This window comes from Copidosoma floridanum, unplaced genomic scaffold (assembly GCF_036245765.1).
Source record: "Copidosoma floridanum isolate Cflo_tuat_1 unplaced genomic scaffold, Cflo_Japanese_pri ptg000021l, whole genome shotgun sequence".
Lineage (NCBI taxonomy): Eukaryota > Metazoa > Arthropoda > Insecta > Hymenoptera > Encyrtidae > Copidosoma > Copidosoma floridanum.
In genome coordinates this window covers 25,449,410-25,467,276 of record NW_028321898.1, presented here as the reverse complement: position 1 = coordinate 25,467,276, position 17,867 = coordinate 25,449,410, and the positions used below count along the sequence as shown (strand labels likewise).

The 17,867-nt window shown below is 40.1% G+C and overlaps 2 protein-coding genes across 4 annotated transcripts; both read right to left on the bottom strand.

Moving 5' to 3' along the window:
• Positions 1–2,763: 2,763 nt before the first annotated feature.
• smg (sterile alpha motif domain containing protein 4 smaug) lies at positions 2,764–12,395 on the bottom strand. 2 transcript variants are annotated; one of them, XM_014352605.2, is made up of 9 exons: positions 12,316–12,395; positions 5,775–6,002; positions 5,372–5,693; positions 5,040–5,284; positions 4,851–4,961; positions 4,383–4,772; positions 4,137–4,299; positions 3,809–4,058; positions 2,764–3,739 (listed from the first exon to the last, which is right to left on the bottom strand). In XM_014352605.2, exons 2-9 carry the CDS (start codon positions 5,986–5,988, stop codon positions 3,575–3,577), a joined length of 1,860 nt encoding a protein of 619 aa, XP_014208091.2. In that variant the 5' UTR covers positions 5,989–6,002; positions 12,316–12,395; the 3' UTR covers positions 2,764–3,574. The 2 variants fall into 2 exon arrangements, with proteins under 2 accessions (XP_014208091.2, XP_014208090.2); XM_014352604.2 differs by lacking the exon at positions 12,316–12,395 and adding an exon at positions 10,435–10,719.
• An 822-nt stretch (positions 12,396–13,217) lies between these two features.
• Positions 13,218–16,326, bottom strand: LOC106639114 (nucleolar MIF4G domain-containing protein 1). Of its 2 annotated transcripts, XM_089594167.1 has the most exons (8): positions 16,264–16,326; positions 15,892–16,134; positions 15,049–15,812; positions 14,502–14,974; positions 14,248–14,423; positions 13,827–14,179; positions 13,633–13,764; positions 13,218–13,566 (listed from the first exon to the last, which is right to left on the bottom strand). In XM_089594167.1, exons 2-8 carry the CDS (start codon positions 16,103–16,105, stop codon positions 13,276–13,278), a joined length of 2,403 nt encoding a protein of 800 aa, XP_089450293.1. In that variant the 5' UTR covers positions 16,106–16,134; positions 16,264–16,326; the 3' UTR covers positions 13,218–13,275. The 2 variants fall into 2 exon arrangements, with proteins under 2 accessions (XP_089450293.1, XP_014208046.2); XM_014352560.2 differs by lacking the exon at positions 16,264–16,326 and having other exon boundaries at positions 15,892–16,253.
• Positions 16,327–17,867: the final 1,541 nt, after the last annotated feature.

Genomic DNA, 17,867 nt, shown 5'->3' with positions numbered 1-17,867 from the left:
TATTTAAAATCGTGGAGGTAAGTGAAAAAACAATGAATATTTACAATCAAGATCAACCTTGTTTTTCTTTTTTTCTTATTTTTTTTTTAGAAAAATTCCTTACTTTATTAATATCACGTTACCATTTGAATTTGACTCTTTTATTTTTCTCCCGTAAAGCATCAATACGCTCGTAGGAAATGTTATAAAAAGTTTTAAAAAAATACGCCTCCATTAAAAACTGTACATCATTGATTTTTTTTTTCTTTTCAGTATAGTTGGAATAAAACTTCTCATGTCTAAAACAAAAATCTAAACAATCGATCAACAAATTGGCAAACATCGTTTCCACCACTCGAGTAAGTATATTTATATCCTAACAAGCGAGTAATTTCAATTTTACTCCAATTTTACTTTACATAAGCACATTCACGTGTACACGAACGCATATTGCAAAAGTAGTACATATATACGCACGCCGTGGATATTGCAACTCGCGAAATCTGTGTTTAAAAAACTACAACAAAGCATACAAGTTTTAAAGCGACTCTTCGTCTTCTCATCCGGTGCTCCTTTTCTCCATCTCAATTATAGTGTTTTATATCAGTTAAGTAGTCGATAATATCCTTAATTAATAATCATTGCGCTTGACGAAAAAAAAAAAAAAAAAAAAAAAAAAAAAAAAAAATCCATGCAAAATAAAAGCGCACGCCATGCGTGCTCGTACATGTCAATGTTAAATATGTATGTATATATAGACGTTTTTCTTCTCTCTCCAACACACGCGAACACTTTGAATCACAGACCTGATACGAACACGCGCTTAGCTCGAATCGATCTCTATTTTCTTTCATTAGTTTTTTTTTCTTTCGTTCAACGTTTTCCGACATATCTCTTCTCTCGTGGGGTGGATATTGTTATATAGATACACGCGCGATAGATTTACTATTTATATATTAACTGCGTGCAACGCAGGCTTACTTTGTTATATTTCTTTCTCTTTTTTTTTCTCTATTATTATTTTTCTTTACACTTTTGTAGGAATTCATGAATTGACAGCGTTTTACAAGTACATTTTACAGTCAATGTTGATACGATATAATATTATGATTCGATCGCCTTAATATTAATCAAAATGTTATGTTTAAAATGAAGTACTGTGTCAATGTACGGACAAAAAATTCGTAAAAACAATCACAAATGTTACTGTTCAAATTAACGTACAAAGTGCTGGTAGCTTGAGAATTTAACTGAATTTGTATCGTCATTTTTTTGACTCGCAAAAAAAAACAGTAGCAAAAATTTATTAATAAAAATTGCACTGGTTTCTCCACCCCGAGAAAAATGTCGAGTGTACAACGGAGAAAACGCAAAGCAGAGGAATAAGCTAACACAACATTATCGTGCGCTGTGGCACGTGTATGTAAGAAAAAATTTTCTCCATTGACACTAAAAATTTTTTTTTTTCTATCGAATCCAACTGAGCGCACGAACGAGGTCACGAACTCTCTCTCTCTCTCTCTCTCTCTCTCTCTCTTCATCCTTCTTGTATCCTTACAACGAAAAAGACATGCAACGAACGCTACACTCGAAACATGTCAGGAGTAAAAAAAAAAAATAAAAATATCATTGCACGCAATAAGTGTCACGATCGAAACGACAAAGGAGACGAAACCATGTATTATTCAGTCCATTCGTTACACACAAAGTAGTGATAAAAGGAAGAAAAAATTATTATCATAATGAGCGACGAGCGAAAATAAACTGAGAAAAAATTGATAAAGAGTACACGATGCTTGAGAGCGTAAAATCAGAATAATTCCATTTCCCGAAATGGATAACACAAAAACAAATATTGCAAGTTGCGTGATTTTTAAAAATCGCATACACATACGCACACTTACACCACTCAATTACGTTTGTACAAAAAAAAAAAAAAAAAAAAATATTGCAATAAAAAAAAAAATACCGCACATTCAGTCGTACCTATACACACATTGATCATAGCTGCGATTTGTTCATCTTCTTAAAACAAAAGTATTTTTCTAATATAATATATGTATATATATATAATTAATTGCATGTATACATAGAATATATTCGTGTATATAATATATACTTTTTATGAATATTACTGATTAAGTAAATATTAAAGGAAAGAATCTATCTTTCTAGTTATTTATAATTTTTTTTTTCTTCGTCTGTTCATCTGTTAGCATTTGGCTTGCCAAATTCTGTCAGTTCCATTACTTTATAATAATAATAAGAATAATATGATATACATATATTATAATATATGTGTATATAAATTATAGCGTTAGCACTTAGGACTCGAGGGATTATTGTCGTATTCTCAACCCCTCACCCTCTCCTCATATTTACGACTGATGAACACATTCTCAGTTGAGATCCAAGATTTAGTCTTTCGTCAAGATAGAAATAAATTCTTCGTTTTTTTTTAATTAATATTGCGCCGACCCCGAGCCGGTTACCTTTAATAATTAACCTTCCACACGCGTACGTGTGTAATTGTGTCTTTGTATTTGTGTGCTAGTGTTTGTGTGTTTTTGTGTGTGAGAGACAACAATCACCCGATAGTCCTAGGCGACTTAATTAATTTTTTTTTTTTTTTTTTTTTTTTTTTCATTATTCAAAGAGTCGTAAGCACTAAGTCCTTAGCGTTAAAAAGCAAGAGTAAACTTTCTCATGAAAATTTTCTTTTTTTTTAGCGTACTTATTTTCAACGTTGCGCGAGTTTGTTTGCGATTAATACCGGCTCATGAGAAAATTCAATCGCGTGATAGACCCTTTGCTTGTGTCTTAAAGGGCGTTGCAGTTTAAGTGTGTAATATAGTCTAGGTAAACTTGGCTTAAATCAAAAAAAAAATTTACGAGCATGTGATTCCTATTTTTTTCCTCTCTGTCTATAACATCGATTAATGAAAAACATTTGGTTTACTTAATCGTGTGCTTAAATCTTCACACATTGTGTCACGCGCGTTCCGAGAAAAATACAAGAGCGATGCAATCGAAGCAGTAAAAGTGTATCAAACGAAGATTGTTTTTTCATTAATTGATAATTATTGGATTGAGGAAAAATGTATTTTATCATATTCTACCTTACGCCTATAATGTCGGGCAGAAACGTCATCGATTTATTTGGTCAAATTTGGACCTCCGTGTATGCTCATTTGTTCTCTCAATCGCCCTTAAAAATTATAGATTACGATATAGACGCACACAGTTATATATTACACGTCGTCGGTTCACTATACGAGTTACCGGACGAAGGAAAAAAAGAAAAATTTATATACTTCACAATGTGTGAACACGCATAACCGAGTTATCTGGGGATTCATTGTCTTTCTCTCTCTCTCTCTATCTCTCTCTCGCTCTCGTTTTCTCTTCATTGTCAATAATATTAATCAACGTTGTCGTCATAAAACGAAAAAAAATTATAAAAATAGCGCTAACCTGTTGCCGCTCAAGAGCGTGCGAGTGAGTAGTCGAGAAATTTTTTATAAGAATACTCGTCATTCTGACATATTCTTGATAAAGCAATAATTTTATGTTTTTTATTGATTCTTCTTTTTGCTTAGGCCTCACCGAAGCCACCAATTGCCTGCTCGGTCATGCGTAAACAGAGAGATTCCAAGCGTGAGTTGATCTCGGGCTCCGTTGTCTCGATTGCACTGCTTGAGTAACCAAGGAAATTGTCCCTTGGCGCGCTATACGTGCGCTGTAACGTTCTCTGCATCAGCTGCAATTCGACGTTAAAATGTTTAAATTCATCCTCGTGATAATTTTTGCTAATGTCAAACAAAGTTACCTCAAGATTAGTCTCCTGAAGACTGGGACGTTTTTCGGGAACTAAGATCGACTGGAGTCCACTCTGATTAGACGACTGACTTGAGCTTGACTGTAAATACGGCGTAGATATGCTGTTTCGGTGTGGCGCGACCATAAAATTGCTTGCAGATTTTACACTGCCAATGTGGCCTAAATTTAAGCTTGGCTTTCGGTTGTGCTGTTGTGTATTTATGTACTTGCGATTGAAGTACGCGTGATTATGCTGCCATCTGCAAAAAAAATCCACAATATAGTTGGCACGTAAAATTATAGCTACTTTCATTTTTTCATTAAAGAGTTGTTCTTACTTGGCAGTAGGTCGGGGATTGCCTAAACGGCTGCGCCATTGCTGTACTTTCTCCTTCTGTGCTGGAGTAAAGCAGTCGTGCTGCAGTATCTTCTCGAAGATGTTTATGCACGAACACAGCACTGCGTCGTCGATGTTGCTCTCGAGAGCCAGTCTGTTGGTCACTAAAAACACAATCAAGCCGAAACCAACAATATTAATCATGTCCAACTTGAAATAAACTAATCCACCATCATTTGAGACTTACGTTTACCCAAGACCTTGGTAAACTGCGTGGGTATGTCCTGGGCAAAGTTCTCCTGGCTGGGCTTCAGAGGAGTCGCCAATACGGCTTTAAGCTCCTCGAGTGCGCTGACCAGCAGTGGTTTTGGAGAAAACGACGATTGTCCAGACTGACAGCTTCCTGTACCGGTAGCGTTGGCTTGTGGTTGCACCAGGTCCTTCTCCAGATCACAAAGCGTCTGGTAGCGCTGCTGCAACTTTGATATGGACAAAGCGAGCTTGTGACGCGCACCTTTAGTCACGCCCTGCTCGGCCAGGCGATCCTCTGTCAGTTCGAGCATCTCCTCGTACGACAGGTTTGCAAATAGGTAGCTGTACTTGTGGAGACGCAGCGTCTTTAGCCACGTTGGAACGTCTGAAAGTAATGAAGGATTTATATTGTATTGTCCAAGATAGAAGATGATCGGTCTAAGGTAGTCTAGATTGCGTTTACCTCGCATTCCTGAGCTAAGTGGCCGAGCAGAAGCTTCGTCCAAGCGACCTTCGCTACCACTACTCGCACATGAGCTGGGAGGACTTAGAGGGCCCATCCCAATAATAGCAGCTACGAGATTGAAAAATAATTGCAATAAAAGTGAATTGTTACCGAAACAATTAAAAGTTCATAGCGTGTAAAACTCACAAGAGTGATCTCCGGACACGCTGAAACTTCTCGTCTTGTGCCTCGTGGAGATATTCGCACTACCGCTACGATCGAGAATCTCGGGCTGCAGACACGAAGCCACGGGAGGCGTGAGGCTGTTGGAGCGTCGCTGACGCGTTATTGGTAGTTGGAATTGGAAACTGAAGGGACTGCCGTTTTGTGTACCATAATTCTGTCCAACCTGGTCGTTTTGCTTGACACTCTTTTGCCATGTCGTGTCCCATCTATAGGCAAAATATTGTTTTCTATCCGTAAAAAATAATCATCCAATAGCTCTGTTGGAGAGATGTGCCGAACAAAAGTTTGTTTACCTCAGCGGCGCATTGTTGGAATAATCCTCGGTGCTGCTCTGAATCGGCGTGTTCGAGATTCGCTCCTCGAGCTGTCCTAGCCATTGAGATAACGAACGTCTGTCCTGACTAGTAATGGCAGGATGAATGAGGGTGTAGCTGAGCAACTGTTGCGTTTGTTCGGTGTACTGGCCAGTGCTCACGCAGTGATTAATCAGCTCGGGTATGACCATCAGGTACGACTGTTTGCACTCGACGTTTCCCGGTCTGAGGAGCGGGAGGTGAGTCAGTAGCTGATTTATCGCGACCTCCGTCGTCTCCGACAGCAATGAATTGATGTAAGCTGTGAAATTTAAATTTTTGTTTGAATGGAAATAAAACGAAACAACGTTATTTAAAAAAAAAAAAAAAGAAAGAAACTTACCAGGATTGTTGGCATTTCTTTCCTGTGAGTCAAGCTCAGTGACGGAGTGCAGTGAGTGCTGGACTGCCTGGGCGAGAAAACGCGCCTGCACGGCCGGGATTCGGCGCAAAAGGGCATAAAGCACGACTGTTTGCTCGCACTCGTTCCACTGGGAGAAGACCCGCGTCAACTCGCCCACCTGCTCGCAAAACAGAGTTTGTGGGGACCATTTCATTTTGTACACCACACCTGGAAGCAGATAAAAAGGTTTTTATTTTCACTTATTGTAATAATAATGATACAAGTCATTAGCAATAACAAGGGGGTATGAATAAAACACTAATTATCATGTAATGGCATAATAGACCATTTTAAAACCATTCCAGTTGTTCAAACCAGTATATGCAGACGTGTGGAATTGCAACAATTGTTTCAACTTTTTAAACTATCCAAGTTTTCTCAATCTTTAATAAACAATGAGTTAACGTCTTAAGATATCACTTATGGTAGATTGAATTTAATGCAATGTTGCAAGCTGTGGCAATGAAGTTCAGAGCCAAACGAATGCCCTGATAAAAGAATTTGATAACGGTATAACAGCTATTACACGCCCAGTTAACCATCAATTATTATAGCCAGACAGCCAATGTAACACTCATCAGGCTCAGGCACTCAAATTCGTACACACATACACATATTCACATGCTTAATTGGCAAGGGGAGGTCACCTATATGTTTCTATTTTTTCTTGTGTGATTATTATTCTTCACCCATACTTCTTTCAAACCTGAACTGGACCAACCAAAAATATTGAAATGTTGAAAGAACAAAATCTCTATGCAAAATTACTTGCTTAGGTATCACTTAGGTACAAAAAAAAACCCTACAACAAATTAATGTACTGCAGATGTTGCATTTATGTGCATATAAACCTTTCAATTAGTTATACAGTTGTACTGCACAAGCATGACCAAACGACAATAGCAATGATCTCGACTCCAAGCTCCAGAATCGATGACGGTACCAAACAAATCGTCTTCTTAAATTTGAAAATCACTAAACCTGATTATCTATTCCATCTTCCGATGGATTAAAACTCACTCGATGAAGAACTCAAGTAAAGCACAAGCATATATTTGCACACAAGCATGTCTTTCGCGAAATATTCTCCATATAAGTACACTGCTAACTGCCAAGGCAGTGCATAGATGTATTGTAGGTATATGTTATCCCTCATGCAGGACTGGTAAAAAACAGCCTGTGAGAGATACACAACATGTATCCCAAATGTTGTACCGATACCCTCTCTCGCGAGCGCAAGCGCACGATTAAGACAATGACAAGAGAGATTGAGAGTGTATGAGTTTCGTCCCCCCCTTTCTCCCGCAGTCCAGCGCAGTTTTATTGTATTATTGTTGGGTTGTGCGGTATCTCCTCCTTCTGTGACTTATCGCCGACATATGCCCAAACTAACAAATGTAACGAAGTGAGTACATGTGGATGCCTATAGTGGAGCTTCGAAGAATGTGTGATTTCGCGCACGAGAGGGGAGACAAAAAATATCGTCGAGAGAGAAAGAGACTAAAAGAAAATACAAGGAAAAGTGTGCACTGCACTTACTTGCTTGCTGTAACCTATACAATATATTACGTGCGTGTACGTTGTACTGCATGCGAATGATAATTGTTTTCTTATTTCGCTTTGTTCATCCACATGTGACGTTCGAAGATCACGTGGTGTAGGCTACCACTGGTAACGCGTGCTCTATAGAGTATACTTAATGTATCTTTGTGATGTAAAAGGGGGACAAGAAAGCGCGAATCGAATATTTGAGTAATGAACGCTTCTAAGAACGTTTTTGGCTGTTAACATGTATATATTTCAAACAGTAGAATGAGCACAGGTGCACACAGACGAGGTGTAATCAGTAGTAACAGACCGTCTGACCAATTTTTAATGTCTAATTCGGAGGGATATTTTTGCTGCAAACACCTTCTCGTACAGCGCTTTGAAATAAAATATTGAAGCAGCATCACACAAATACAAGCAATTGGTTGTCGTACTCGAATGTTTAAATTGGCGAATACTATATTTCTGCGAAACGACACAAAAACACTAAACGCTACACAGGGATGTTGGTTGGATTATTGTTGTTAAGTAGAACAAGCCGTTTCGAGGGAATCCTCGTTGTACGCGCACACACCGTGGTAGTAGAAACAGACCGTCCGACATAAACTGTCGAAAGGTGAGTTTCAACCGATGGGCTTACCAAAAATGAAACAGCGCAAAAAACCTCGAAAGACAATATCATCAAACGTACGAATAGTGCGAAGTAAAATTACGTTTTTAAATTTCGAGAGAGCAATGAAAATTCACGTATACCTCAACAGTATATTAATATATATACACCCGCATATTATGTACACAATCATGGGCCATCGGAGCAAACTGTACGCAAACGCAAAAATGACGGAGCACGGAACGGCGGAGGGCCGCGTCAGGGAGCCCGTCACAGCAGGACGTCGTCGTCATGGTCGTCGTCCCTGCAGCACACACAGAGCACCAAACAACCCACAACAGTTCCCCTTTACCCCCGCCCCACCCAATGGCCCGCAACCATAGGGAACTTTCATCGCCGACAGCCCACACAAACGAATACAAGTACATGCAATATCCAGCACGCCGCGTACACGTAGTACACACGTATCCTGTGACGCAGAGTTGTTGTTGTTGTTGTTGTTGCTCGTATACCTACCTATATACACCGCACCGCGCAGTCGCCGGTACTTTAAGGAGGGGGTGGGTTATATATACCTATACACCTTACACATATATGCGCAAACGGGCGCGATGTATAATATTATTACATGTGTGCGTGCCTTCTCTCTCGCGTGTCCCTTGACCAGCGCAACAACGAGCCGCTTCGCCCATTGCCTTGCCCGATGATGGTTGCGTCGTCGGCGGTACATGCAAGTATACTTATATTACACTCGACATCGCCCTGCCGTTGTATGTACTTGTACTTGCCGCTGTACAGGGTCAAGTTTGTTTATGAGGAATCGCGCGCTCTACTCCCACCCCCTCCCTCTTTGGCGCAACAACCAAAACAAAACCGCGTGTGGGGGGAGGGGAGGGGAGAAGCGCGGAAAGTATATCGATGCTTTTGATTTTCATTTTCGGTGCAATTTGCGCTTTCGAGCGTAGGGTTAGGGGTGGAAAAACACTCGCCCACACTCCCGACGCGTCCGTGATTTTTCGGAGCAACCCTTGTTGTACATAAATATACATATAGGTATACAAGCGCGGATGCAAGGATATGACACACGGGGCTATACAAGAGGGGGGTGGGGAAGGAGGGTAAGTAACGCGAGCGCGGGACGAACGGTCGGAGCTTGCGATAAAAGTCCGAGTGTGTATATATATATATAAATAACACGCACAAACCATCACCACCACCCTTCCCTATATGACACACGCATATAGACGCAGCGAGCGCGCGGGAGCGTTGTTGGGTTGGGTGTGTACAATGTACGCATACGCGTATACCTATAGACGTCAGCAGAGAGAGCGGTGTGTATATACAGATATACGAGGCGTGCTCTAGAGGACGTTTACCTCCGACGGAGCGGAGCGAACGAACGAACAAGGGGGGGAGAGGCCCCGGCGCGGCTCACCCCCCTTCGCCCCTCGTGTGTGTGTGTGTGTGTATATATATATATATATGCTTTTACCGAAGGGGACGAGTCTGTGTCATGTGTCTGCCTGCGCGACTCACTCCGTCTCTCTCGCTCCGGTGGTGGTGGTGGTGCAGCTGTCTGTCTGTCTGTGTGAGACAGATATTATCCCGAGACGCACTTTGTTTACATGCAGGATAACGCTGCTAGCTAGCTGCTCTCTCTCTCTCTCTCTTTATTATATATATGTACGTGCAGGATCGGTTGTACAACATATAATATACATTACGTATATTTGCGAGGTGTATATAATTATTGTTTCGGGGGATGATTACTTTTGGGAGATTTTGTTTCCCTTGTGATTTTTTGTTTTGTTTGCCAAAGGGGGAGGGAAAGATAGCGCGTGTGTGTGCCGTCGGTGAGGCGCGGAGGATGAGGGAGATAATATATAGGAGCTGCAGGTGAATGGCCGCGACTCCGCGCAAAGGATGAACGAAGGGATGGAGAAAGAGATTCGTTTCGTATGTGTATACACACGCACAGCCGCAAGGGATGTATACATATGTATGAGAGATGCGAATTGTTATTTTTTTTTTTATTTTTTTTTTTTTTTTTTTTTTTTTTTTACTCCCCGTATTTTGTATTTCGTCGGAAAGTTGATAAATTATATGGGGGACAAGTGAGCCGTGCGACAAACAACTAAAGAGGAAAATGTCGTGTGGCGTCGTTTTCGAAATTTCGGTTTACAATGGATACGGGGGAAGGAAAAACGATAGAAAATCGCCAAGGTTGCCGAGCGAGGGAAACCCGCGCGTATACAAACACGGAAAGCTGCCGCCAAAGCTTCAAGAGGGAGAGAGCGTCAGCCGCGCGCGGAAAGCGTAAACAAAACAAACGGCTTATCGGCGTTTCGCGGCTTTTCAGGGAAAATCCCTCGCAATTGGCCAAAAAAGCACGTATTGGTGCAAACAAACAGCCGAAATAAAAGATCCCCCAAGAGGGTGTACCTGTAAGCTGTTGTTGGTGCAGTGTCTCCTCTCCTGCGCTACGTCGCTCTTTCGCCTCCTCCTCCTACTCTTACGGGGTAAAAAGGGCAAGCCTGTCCAGGTATCGATGAAGAAAAAAAATAAATAAAAGTCAAACTGCAGGAGCAAAAATAAATTTCACGCGGTAACAAAAGAAAAAGCCGATCAGAAGCAACAGTTCGAGGACGAATTTGTTATATTAAGATCTGTATCGACGAGTATACAAGTTGAAAGACGCGCTGCAGCAGCAGCAACAGTCAGCGCAGGCAGAGGCGGACTGGCAAGGCAAACGGCGTGGTGATGTTGTGTGTGCGTATATATACATTATACGCGGAGAGAGAACTGAGCCCCCCGGTTGTGTATATATATATATATATATATATATTCGCTCGCTCGCTCGCTCGCACAGTCGTAATATCTCTCTCCGAGAGCCTCTCTCGCGCCTCTCCTCTGCGTCTCCCTCATTCTCTCTCCATACTCTTACAACTACTACCACCACTATAACCCGATGTGTAGATGTGTTGTTGATGGTTATATTGGACACACATGCATGCACACCGCATACACGTATATGTAATAGCTAGGGGAGAAATAATGTGTGTGCGTGTGTAAAGAGAGAGAGGAGAGAGAGACACACACAGTGATAAGGGGGGTGGAGAGAGAGAGAGAGAGAGGGGGGGGATCGAGGGGCAGCAGCCTCGAAAGGGCAATGAAACCATCCCGGCGGCTCTCTCTCAACGCCGTCCTTCCTTTTCTCCTTGTATATTCCCTTTCTTTTGCTCCTTTTCCTTTCCGATGCAGCGCGATCATGCAGCGGTGTTTTTCGGCGCGCGCGCGACTTGATTTTTTTTCTTTTTTCTTTCTTTCCTTTCTTTGCCCCTCTTCCGTTCCGTTGTTGTTGCTGCTGCTGCTGCTGCAGTTGTTACACTTCATTTCTTCAGTTATCAGGCATTATACAAATGCTTTGTTCTTCCGATAGCGCGAATATATCTTAAGAAGCCAGCTAGCTCACTCCTCGCTCTTAACTTGCGTGCGTATGTTTGATAAGGGCTGTAGTACCTTGAAATACTTAAGTCTTGTGTGCAAATTTCGATACGAAGGAAAAGGGGTGACTTTCGAATGATCAAAGTATATCAATATATAACCATCGGCTGTGTGGTCAACGAAGGAGCTTGCAACGAATAACTATATAATTATTAATACAATGAGATAAAAATAAAAGGCGTGCACCGATTGTGTGGTGTATAAACGTTACGTCAAATTGTTTTCGTTGATCCTTTTAATATTCCGATGCGATTTGGATTCCCCGAAATATTACAATCGTCATTTAAAAGCCAAAGAGTGAGGGGGGGGCGAAAACAAAACTTATGTACACACACGTATACACATACATTTTGCGCTAAGTGAAGGTCGTTCCATGATATTTAAAATTACGCGCTTCCGCGGTTTCCGGAGGATAGTATCCGCCGTATATCCGCGCGCTTTTGCGCAATCGACTCCAAAATTGAAAAACGATTTCTAACCTCTCAACGGATGTATTTGCAACTTTTTTACGCGTCCTTTCTTTGCTCTCGAGACATTTGGAAAAAATATACTTCACTTCCCTCGGTGTACGAAAACCCCACAGACAACAAAACGTATAATCGGGTCTGACGTGCGCACATATGTATTTCCTATTTCCATCCTTTTCTCCGCGCGCAATCGGCCATTTATGCGCAGCGGAACAACAGAACGTATAGGTAAACACACACAGGAACTTCCTCTCCTTTGGAGCAAAAATAACTTTGAAGCTTTGCTCCGTAAAAAAAAAGATGTCCCTAATTGACGAAAACAAAAGAAAAAAACTAAAAGTACACCACTTACCTCTGCACCAAAAAAGCGATGCAGTCGACAGAAGCGAGGATTGCGCGCTTTTAGTTCCTCCTCGCGCAAAAAAAAAAACACTGCACACAAAACCAACCCCCTCCTCGCAGGACTACAACATCTTCACAACCGAACACTACACACTAAGTACGCTCGTCCCCTCCTTGCTCCGATCCGTCTGCTCTTATTTTCCTGCAGGTCTTCCTCTCGTGTACAATAAGTATATATCCCTTTGTCCGACCTCTCGTTGAATCGACGCAAATAAAAATTGAAAAAAGAGCAACGTATGGACCAACAAGGCAATGAAAAAGGTTAAACAAAAACAAACAAAAAAATATGTACGAGAACGACAACGACGCAGCAGCTAAATGCTCTCGGCTTCAGCTGGAATAGTGGTGCTTGACTCTGGATCTCTCTGGGATGACGTGCGTGTGCGGCAGCGCTCTGCTGCTGTGCACTGTGCATGGTTTTGTATGCTTGCCTACGTGACTAAGAGAGAAAGAGGAACCCCTGGGAGGGAGAGAGGAGGTCATTGCGCTTTCTGCGCTATACACTGTCTCCGTCTTCCTTTGGCGGCGGTGGTGGTGGTGGGTTATTTGTTGTGCGTTGCATAGGTATAGGACTGATGGAAACGAGAGAGTGTTAAATGTACTTACATTGGAAGTTGGAAGAAGAGAGTGAGAGCGAAATGCGAGCGTGTGGGGGTTGATATTGGGGGAGGCGCGTGTGTGTGTCCGAGTCAAAAGCAAAAGTGTGACTCTCGTGACCGTCGTCTGACGCTACACACACGACTTGACTTGGCAGGAGAGGAGCTGAGGAGGGAACATTTAAAATCAGAGCTTTAACTGTGGAAGATAACCGACTTTCAAACAAATGAGGTCTCTAGATGTTGCTTTGTAGAAAAACTAATTTATGCAATGTAACAACACGAGCTTAAAATTCACCAAATAATTAACATGATTAAAATGCGATCTTTGAAGTTGTGTGCATCAATATTTTGTCCACGTACTTAATCCTCGTTTCGAGAAGCTCCATTTGTCCAGCTGGCATTTTGTCTTTTTTGATATTTTTAACGAGGAAGTAATTAATAAACAGTCTCAGGCCCTCTCTGAATTGATGCAGTTTGTCGGACGGTGCTATCCTTTCAAACACTTGAAGACAAATCTCGGTGTCTTCGTGCAGAAGAATGTTGAGCATGGTCTTCTTGAAGAGCTTCATTGTCGATGCATTCAACTCTCCTAATTCAATGACCTACAAAATACGATATGGTAAAAAAAATTTATTTTTGAGAATCATGAGCTTCTTTATGGTATCCACCTTGAGAATTGAAAGAGACAACGCTTTTTTGATGAATAGATGTGAAATCATTTTCGCCATGTTCGAAAGTTGATTGCTGCTATAGTTATTCAACATTTTAAATTTGTCCCACAAGGTGTACTGAATCATCATCTTAAAAGAAAGTTATATTAAGTAAACATACATGTAGATTTGTAAAAATTATTTTCACGTACTTGGTACTTTCTATCATGTTCACAAAATTTTTGCAACAGAACTGAATAGTATGGATTGAATTTTTTTTCTTGCAAACAGCAGTTTAAAATCACGTGAATTATTTCTCTTTCCTGGCTTCCTTTTAAACCTAAGTGATGTAACTTTTCAAAAGCATCCAAATAATCCTCAGCTGTCATTATAACACAGAAAATGTTCCTTCTACTGTCGGTGTTCATTCTTTGAGCTTTTGCAAGCTCGAGAATTTTTTTACTGTAAACTGGGTTGTTGTCATTGTTTTTGCCTTGTTTGTCGTTCTCTGGAGCCTTGCCCGACCATGCAGAACCAACTATCCACCATTTGCCGTTTTCATCAGCTGAGGAAACAAAAATTTTGTAATTTGTTTCAAAAATAATCGACAACTCGATTAAATAGTTTTCATACCATTTAGTAAATCATTTATGGAAAGATTCAGTTGTGAAATAGAATTTCCCTTTCTTATTAATGTCTTTAGAATTTTTCTCAGGTGCTCAACGTGACTTTGATCATACTGTGGAATTTTACTCATATTGTTGTTTTTTATGGCCAATAAAACGTCTAACATAAATTTTACTCTTGTGCTGCACAGACAAAATACATTAAAGACTGAATTTTTTCGAATGAAAAAGTGAGAACAATGAAAAATAACTATGATTTACTTTGTAGACTCTGTAGTTGTTGCTTTTTGTTGTAAGCTTAAAACCAACTCCTTCAAAGCAATAGGATCATCCTTTCTCAATCTAAATCCAGCAGTTTTTAATATTATCAAAATTATCTCTATCTCTTTTTCTGTAAACTTTGCTGTCAATTTGTTTAATATTTGGTAGATAAGTTGAGATCCAAATACATTAAAATTATACAAATGGCAAATCATTAAAACCAAATTATCAAGTTCCTTATTTTCGACTTCATAAAACTGTTCTACCATTTGGGTAAATTTTTTGATCAGGGTCATAATAAAGTGTGCCCCTACTTCAGAACCAACATTTGCATGAAGTATTGCTACACACATCATCTGCTCTATTATGAGCCTTTCTGGTGTAAACACAGGTGCAACAATCGACTCCAACATCAGATTTGTGATCATTTCATTCATGTCGTTTCTACTATTGGACATGTACAATTCATCCAACTGAAAAAAATATATTTGTCAAAGGGATGTGTACTGACATTATTTGAATGTATTTTTATTCCATTTAAATTTACCTGGGAAACAATTGAGTGCATATTACTCTCTGCCAGCCTATTTAACAAACCTTTCATCTGCCTTTTTAGTTGAACTAGCTTTTCATTCATTTCAGAATTATCATTCCTTTGTCTTATCGCAGGTGCAACATATTTCTTTGTCTCAGCCACTACACTGCCATCCTTGTTTCTCTTTCTACCATAAATATCTTCCCATATGCCATCATCATCATTATTGTCTTCTTCATCTTCACTATCCCTCTCGTCACTGAAATGGTCAGACTCATCTTTGAAATCATCATCATCATCATCTAAGACACAAACTTTCTGCTTTTTAACTGGCACAGCAGACTTCTTATTTTTTAAACACTTAGAATCTTTTTTAAGATTATTATTCTGTATTTTAGAGTTTTTCAGCACAGTCACTTTGTTTTCGTTTTTCTTATTGGCTTTAGAAGTACTTTTAGTCCTCACCAACTCACTCTCATCACTTTCATTACCAATATCCACATCACTGACTAAATCACCATCACTAGAATCAAAGTCACCATCATCTTCAGATCTCAAATTTGATTCTTCAAATGACTGTTGTATGGTTTTTTTTTGTTTAGTGTGTTTTACTTTTTTTCCGTCGAGTTTTTTTCTCTTGGAATTTGTAGGTTTTTCTTCATTATCATCATCATCAAAATAAGAACTATCTGATTCATCATCTGATTGCAATGTCAGCTGCTTTTCACTTTCAGCAGCCATTTTTCTTGTATCCTCATTGCAAACTTCCAAGATATCTAAACAAATATTTCAAAGATTTATCATGCAACAATCAAGTACAAACACATCAAATCAAAAAGCAAATGCAACACTTACAGTCCAAGCCATCGCACATGAAAGACTTTGGTACGCTCTTGCTGCTCTTTTTGTTGAGTCTCAACTTCTTTTCTAAGTTCTTAATCAACCTATCTTCCTTGGAATTTTCTTCATCAAGATATAATTTTCTGCTTTTTGTCTCACCCTCTTTATCTCGTAACTCCTGCGATTTTCGCTTCTTGTGAAAATACCTTTTTTTCTTGTCTTTAAACATAATGTTCACCTGTCACTGCGGGATTGCAACTACAAGAACCAAATCGGCGATTACAATTGTATTTTTATTGTCAACGATGCCTGTCTGTCGGTCAAATTATTCCATGTGCATCATCAATGCCATCAATTGAGGTTACCGCTCTTGCACGTAAAACTTACCATAACCTGGTTACCTGGTAGGTACACGCCAGAGACTCTGGTAATCGCGGGTATGGGCCGTACGGGGGCATGAATTGCTTTAAAGTCTTTAAGTACAGTGTATCAGCGCCATCTAGCGTTTTGTATTTGGCTGGCTGACGCAAACTATTTTCTAGGGGAACCGTCTTGAAAAAGTCCCTAGATTCTAGGGATTTACGGAAGCAGTAAATCACTATAGATACCATGGACCGCTGTATATAACACTATACATATACACATTTCTTTTTAGTGTATCAGCGCCATCTAGCGTTGCGGATTTCACGGGCTAACGCAAACTATTTTCTAGGGGAACCGTCTTGAAAAAGTCCCTAGATTCTAGGGATTTGCGGAAGAAGTAAATCACTAGATATATATAGATATACTATAGTGGGTCGAAAATCGCATACGTCAAGGGTCTATTTGCGTACTTTGAAACACGCAATTCGGCTCGAGATTGATGGTCACACGCATACTAAAAATACTTAAATTTGCCAAAAATGTAACAATTATTGTCACCCACGCATGCCTCGCTTTGCGGTTAGTAAGTATATTGCGTGTATCGAAAGCACGCAAGTAGTTTAATAGACTCCATTAGTAGACCTCGTCGTCGGTAAAGCGTCGGTACAGTGCGTCGGTCAACTGTTGATACAGCAGGGACTGTTTTCATGTTGATGTACCGACGGTTGGCTGACTCGGTCGAACTACAGGTATCTATATCTTATCATGTGTCAACTGTCGATAAAACAGGATTTGCAACGCTAGATCCAAATGCAATTTCGTCGTCCATCACCGATAAACTTTGGGGGTCTATTTGCGTGCTTTGATATATACTGTACAAGCGTGGGTGACAATTATTGTTACATTTTTGACAAATTTAAGTATTTTTTTATGCATGTGACCATCTACTTATATATCTCGAGCCGATTTGCGTATTTCGAAGCACGAAAATATAGACCCTTGACGTATGCGATTTTCGACCCACTATAGTATATCTATATATGTCTAGTGATTTACTTCTTCCGGAAATACCTAGAATATAGGGACTTTTTCAAGACGGTTCCCCTAGAAAATAGTTTGCGTCAGCCCGCGAAATACAAAACGCTAGATGGCGCTGATACACTATTCACGATGCATGCAATATATATAACAATAAATGCAAAACGCACACGTTGGTTCTGCCAGCCCGCAAACATGTGCAGCATGCGGAAAAACTGATATAAATAATGTGAGTGCAAGAGAGACACAATGTCTGCTAAGTCTGCTTTCTCTTTATTATACACGCATGCTACAATTAGTCTAACGTTGTAACGATACAAATGAGATTTGCGTGTTTGCGGCAGAGATGAGATGCATGCAGAATGCAGACATTGCAGACGACACAGCGCTAGAGGTTAGGCGGGTTACAGCTTATAGGTATAATATAAGTATTAGGGTATAATATGCTTTAATGACAGCGTGACTCCGTTAAAACTTCGGAAGTGTGTATCAATCAGTATCAACTCCAAATACTAAATCTGGCGGAATTGTTTGCATGAAGATGTCATTGATTTACTAAAAAATTGAAGCTCATTACAGTTACATTTATT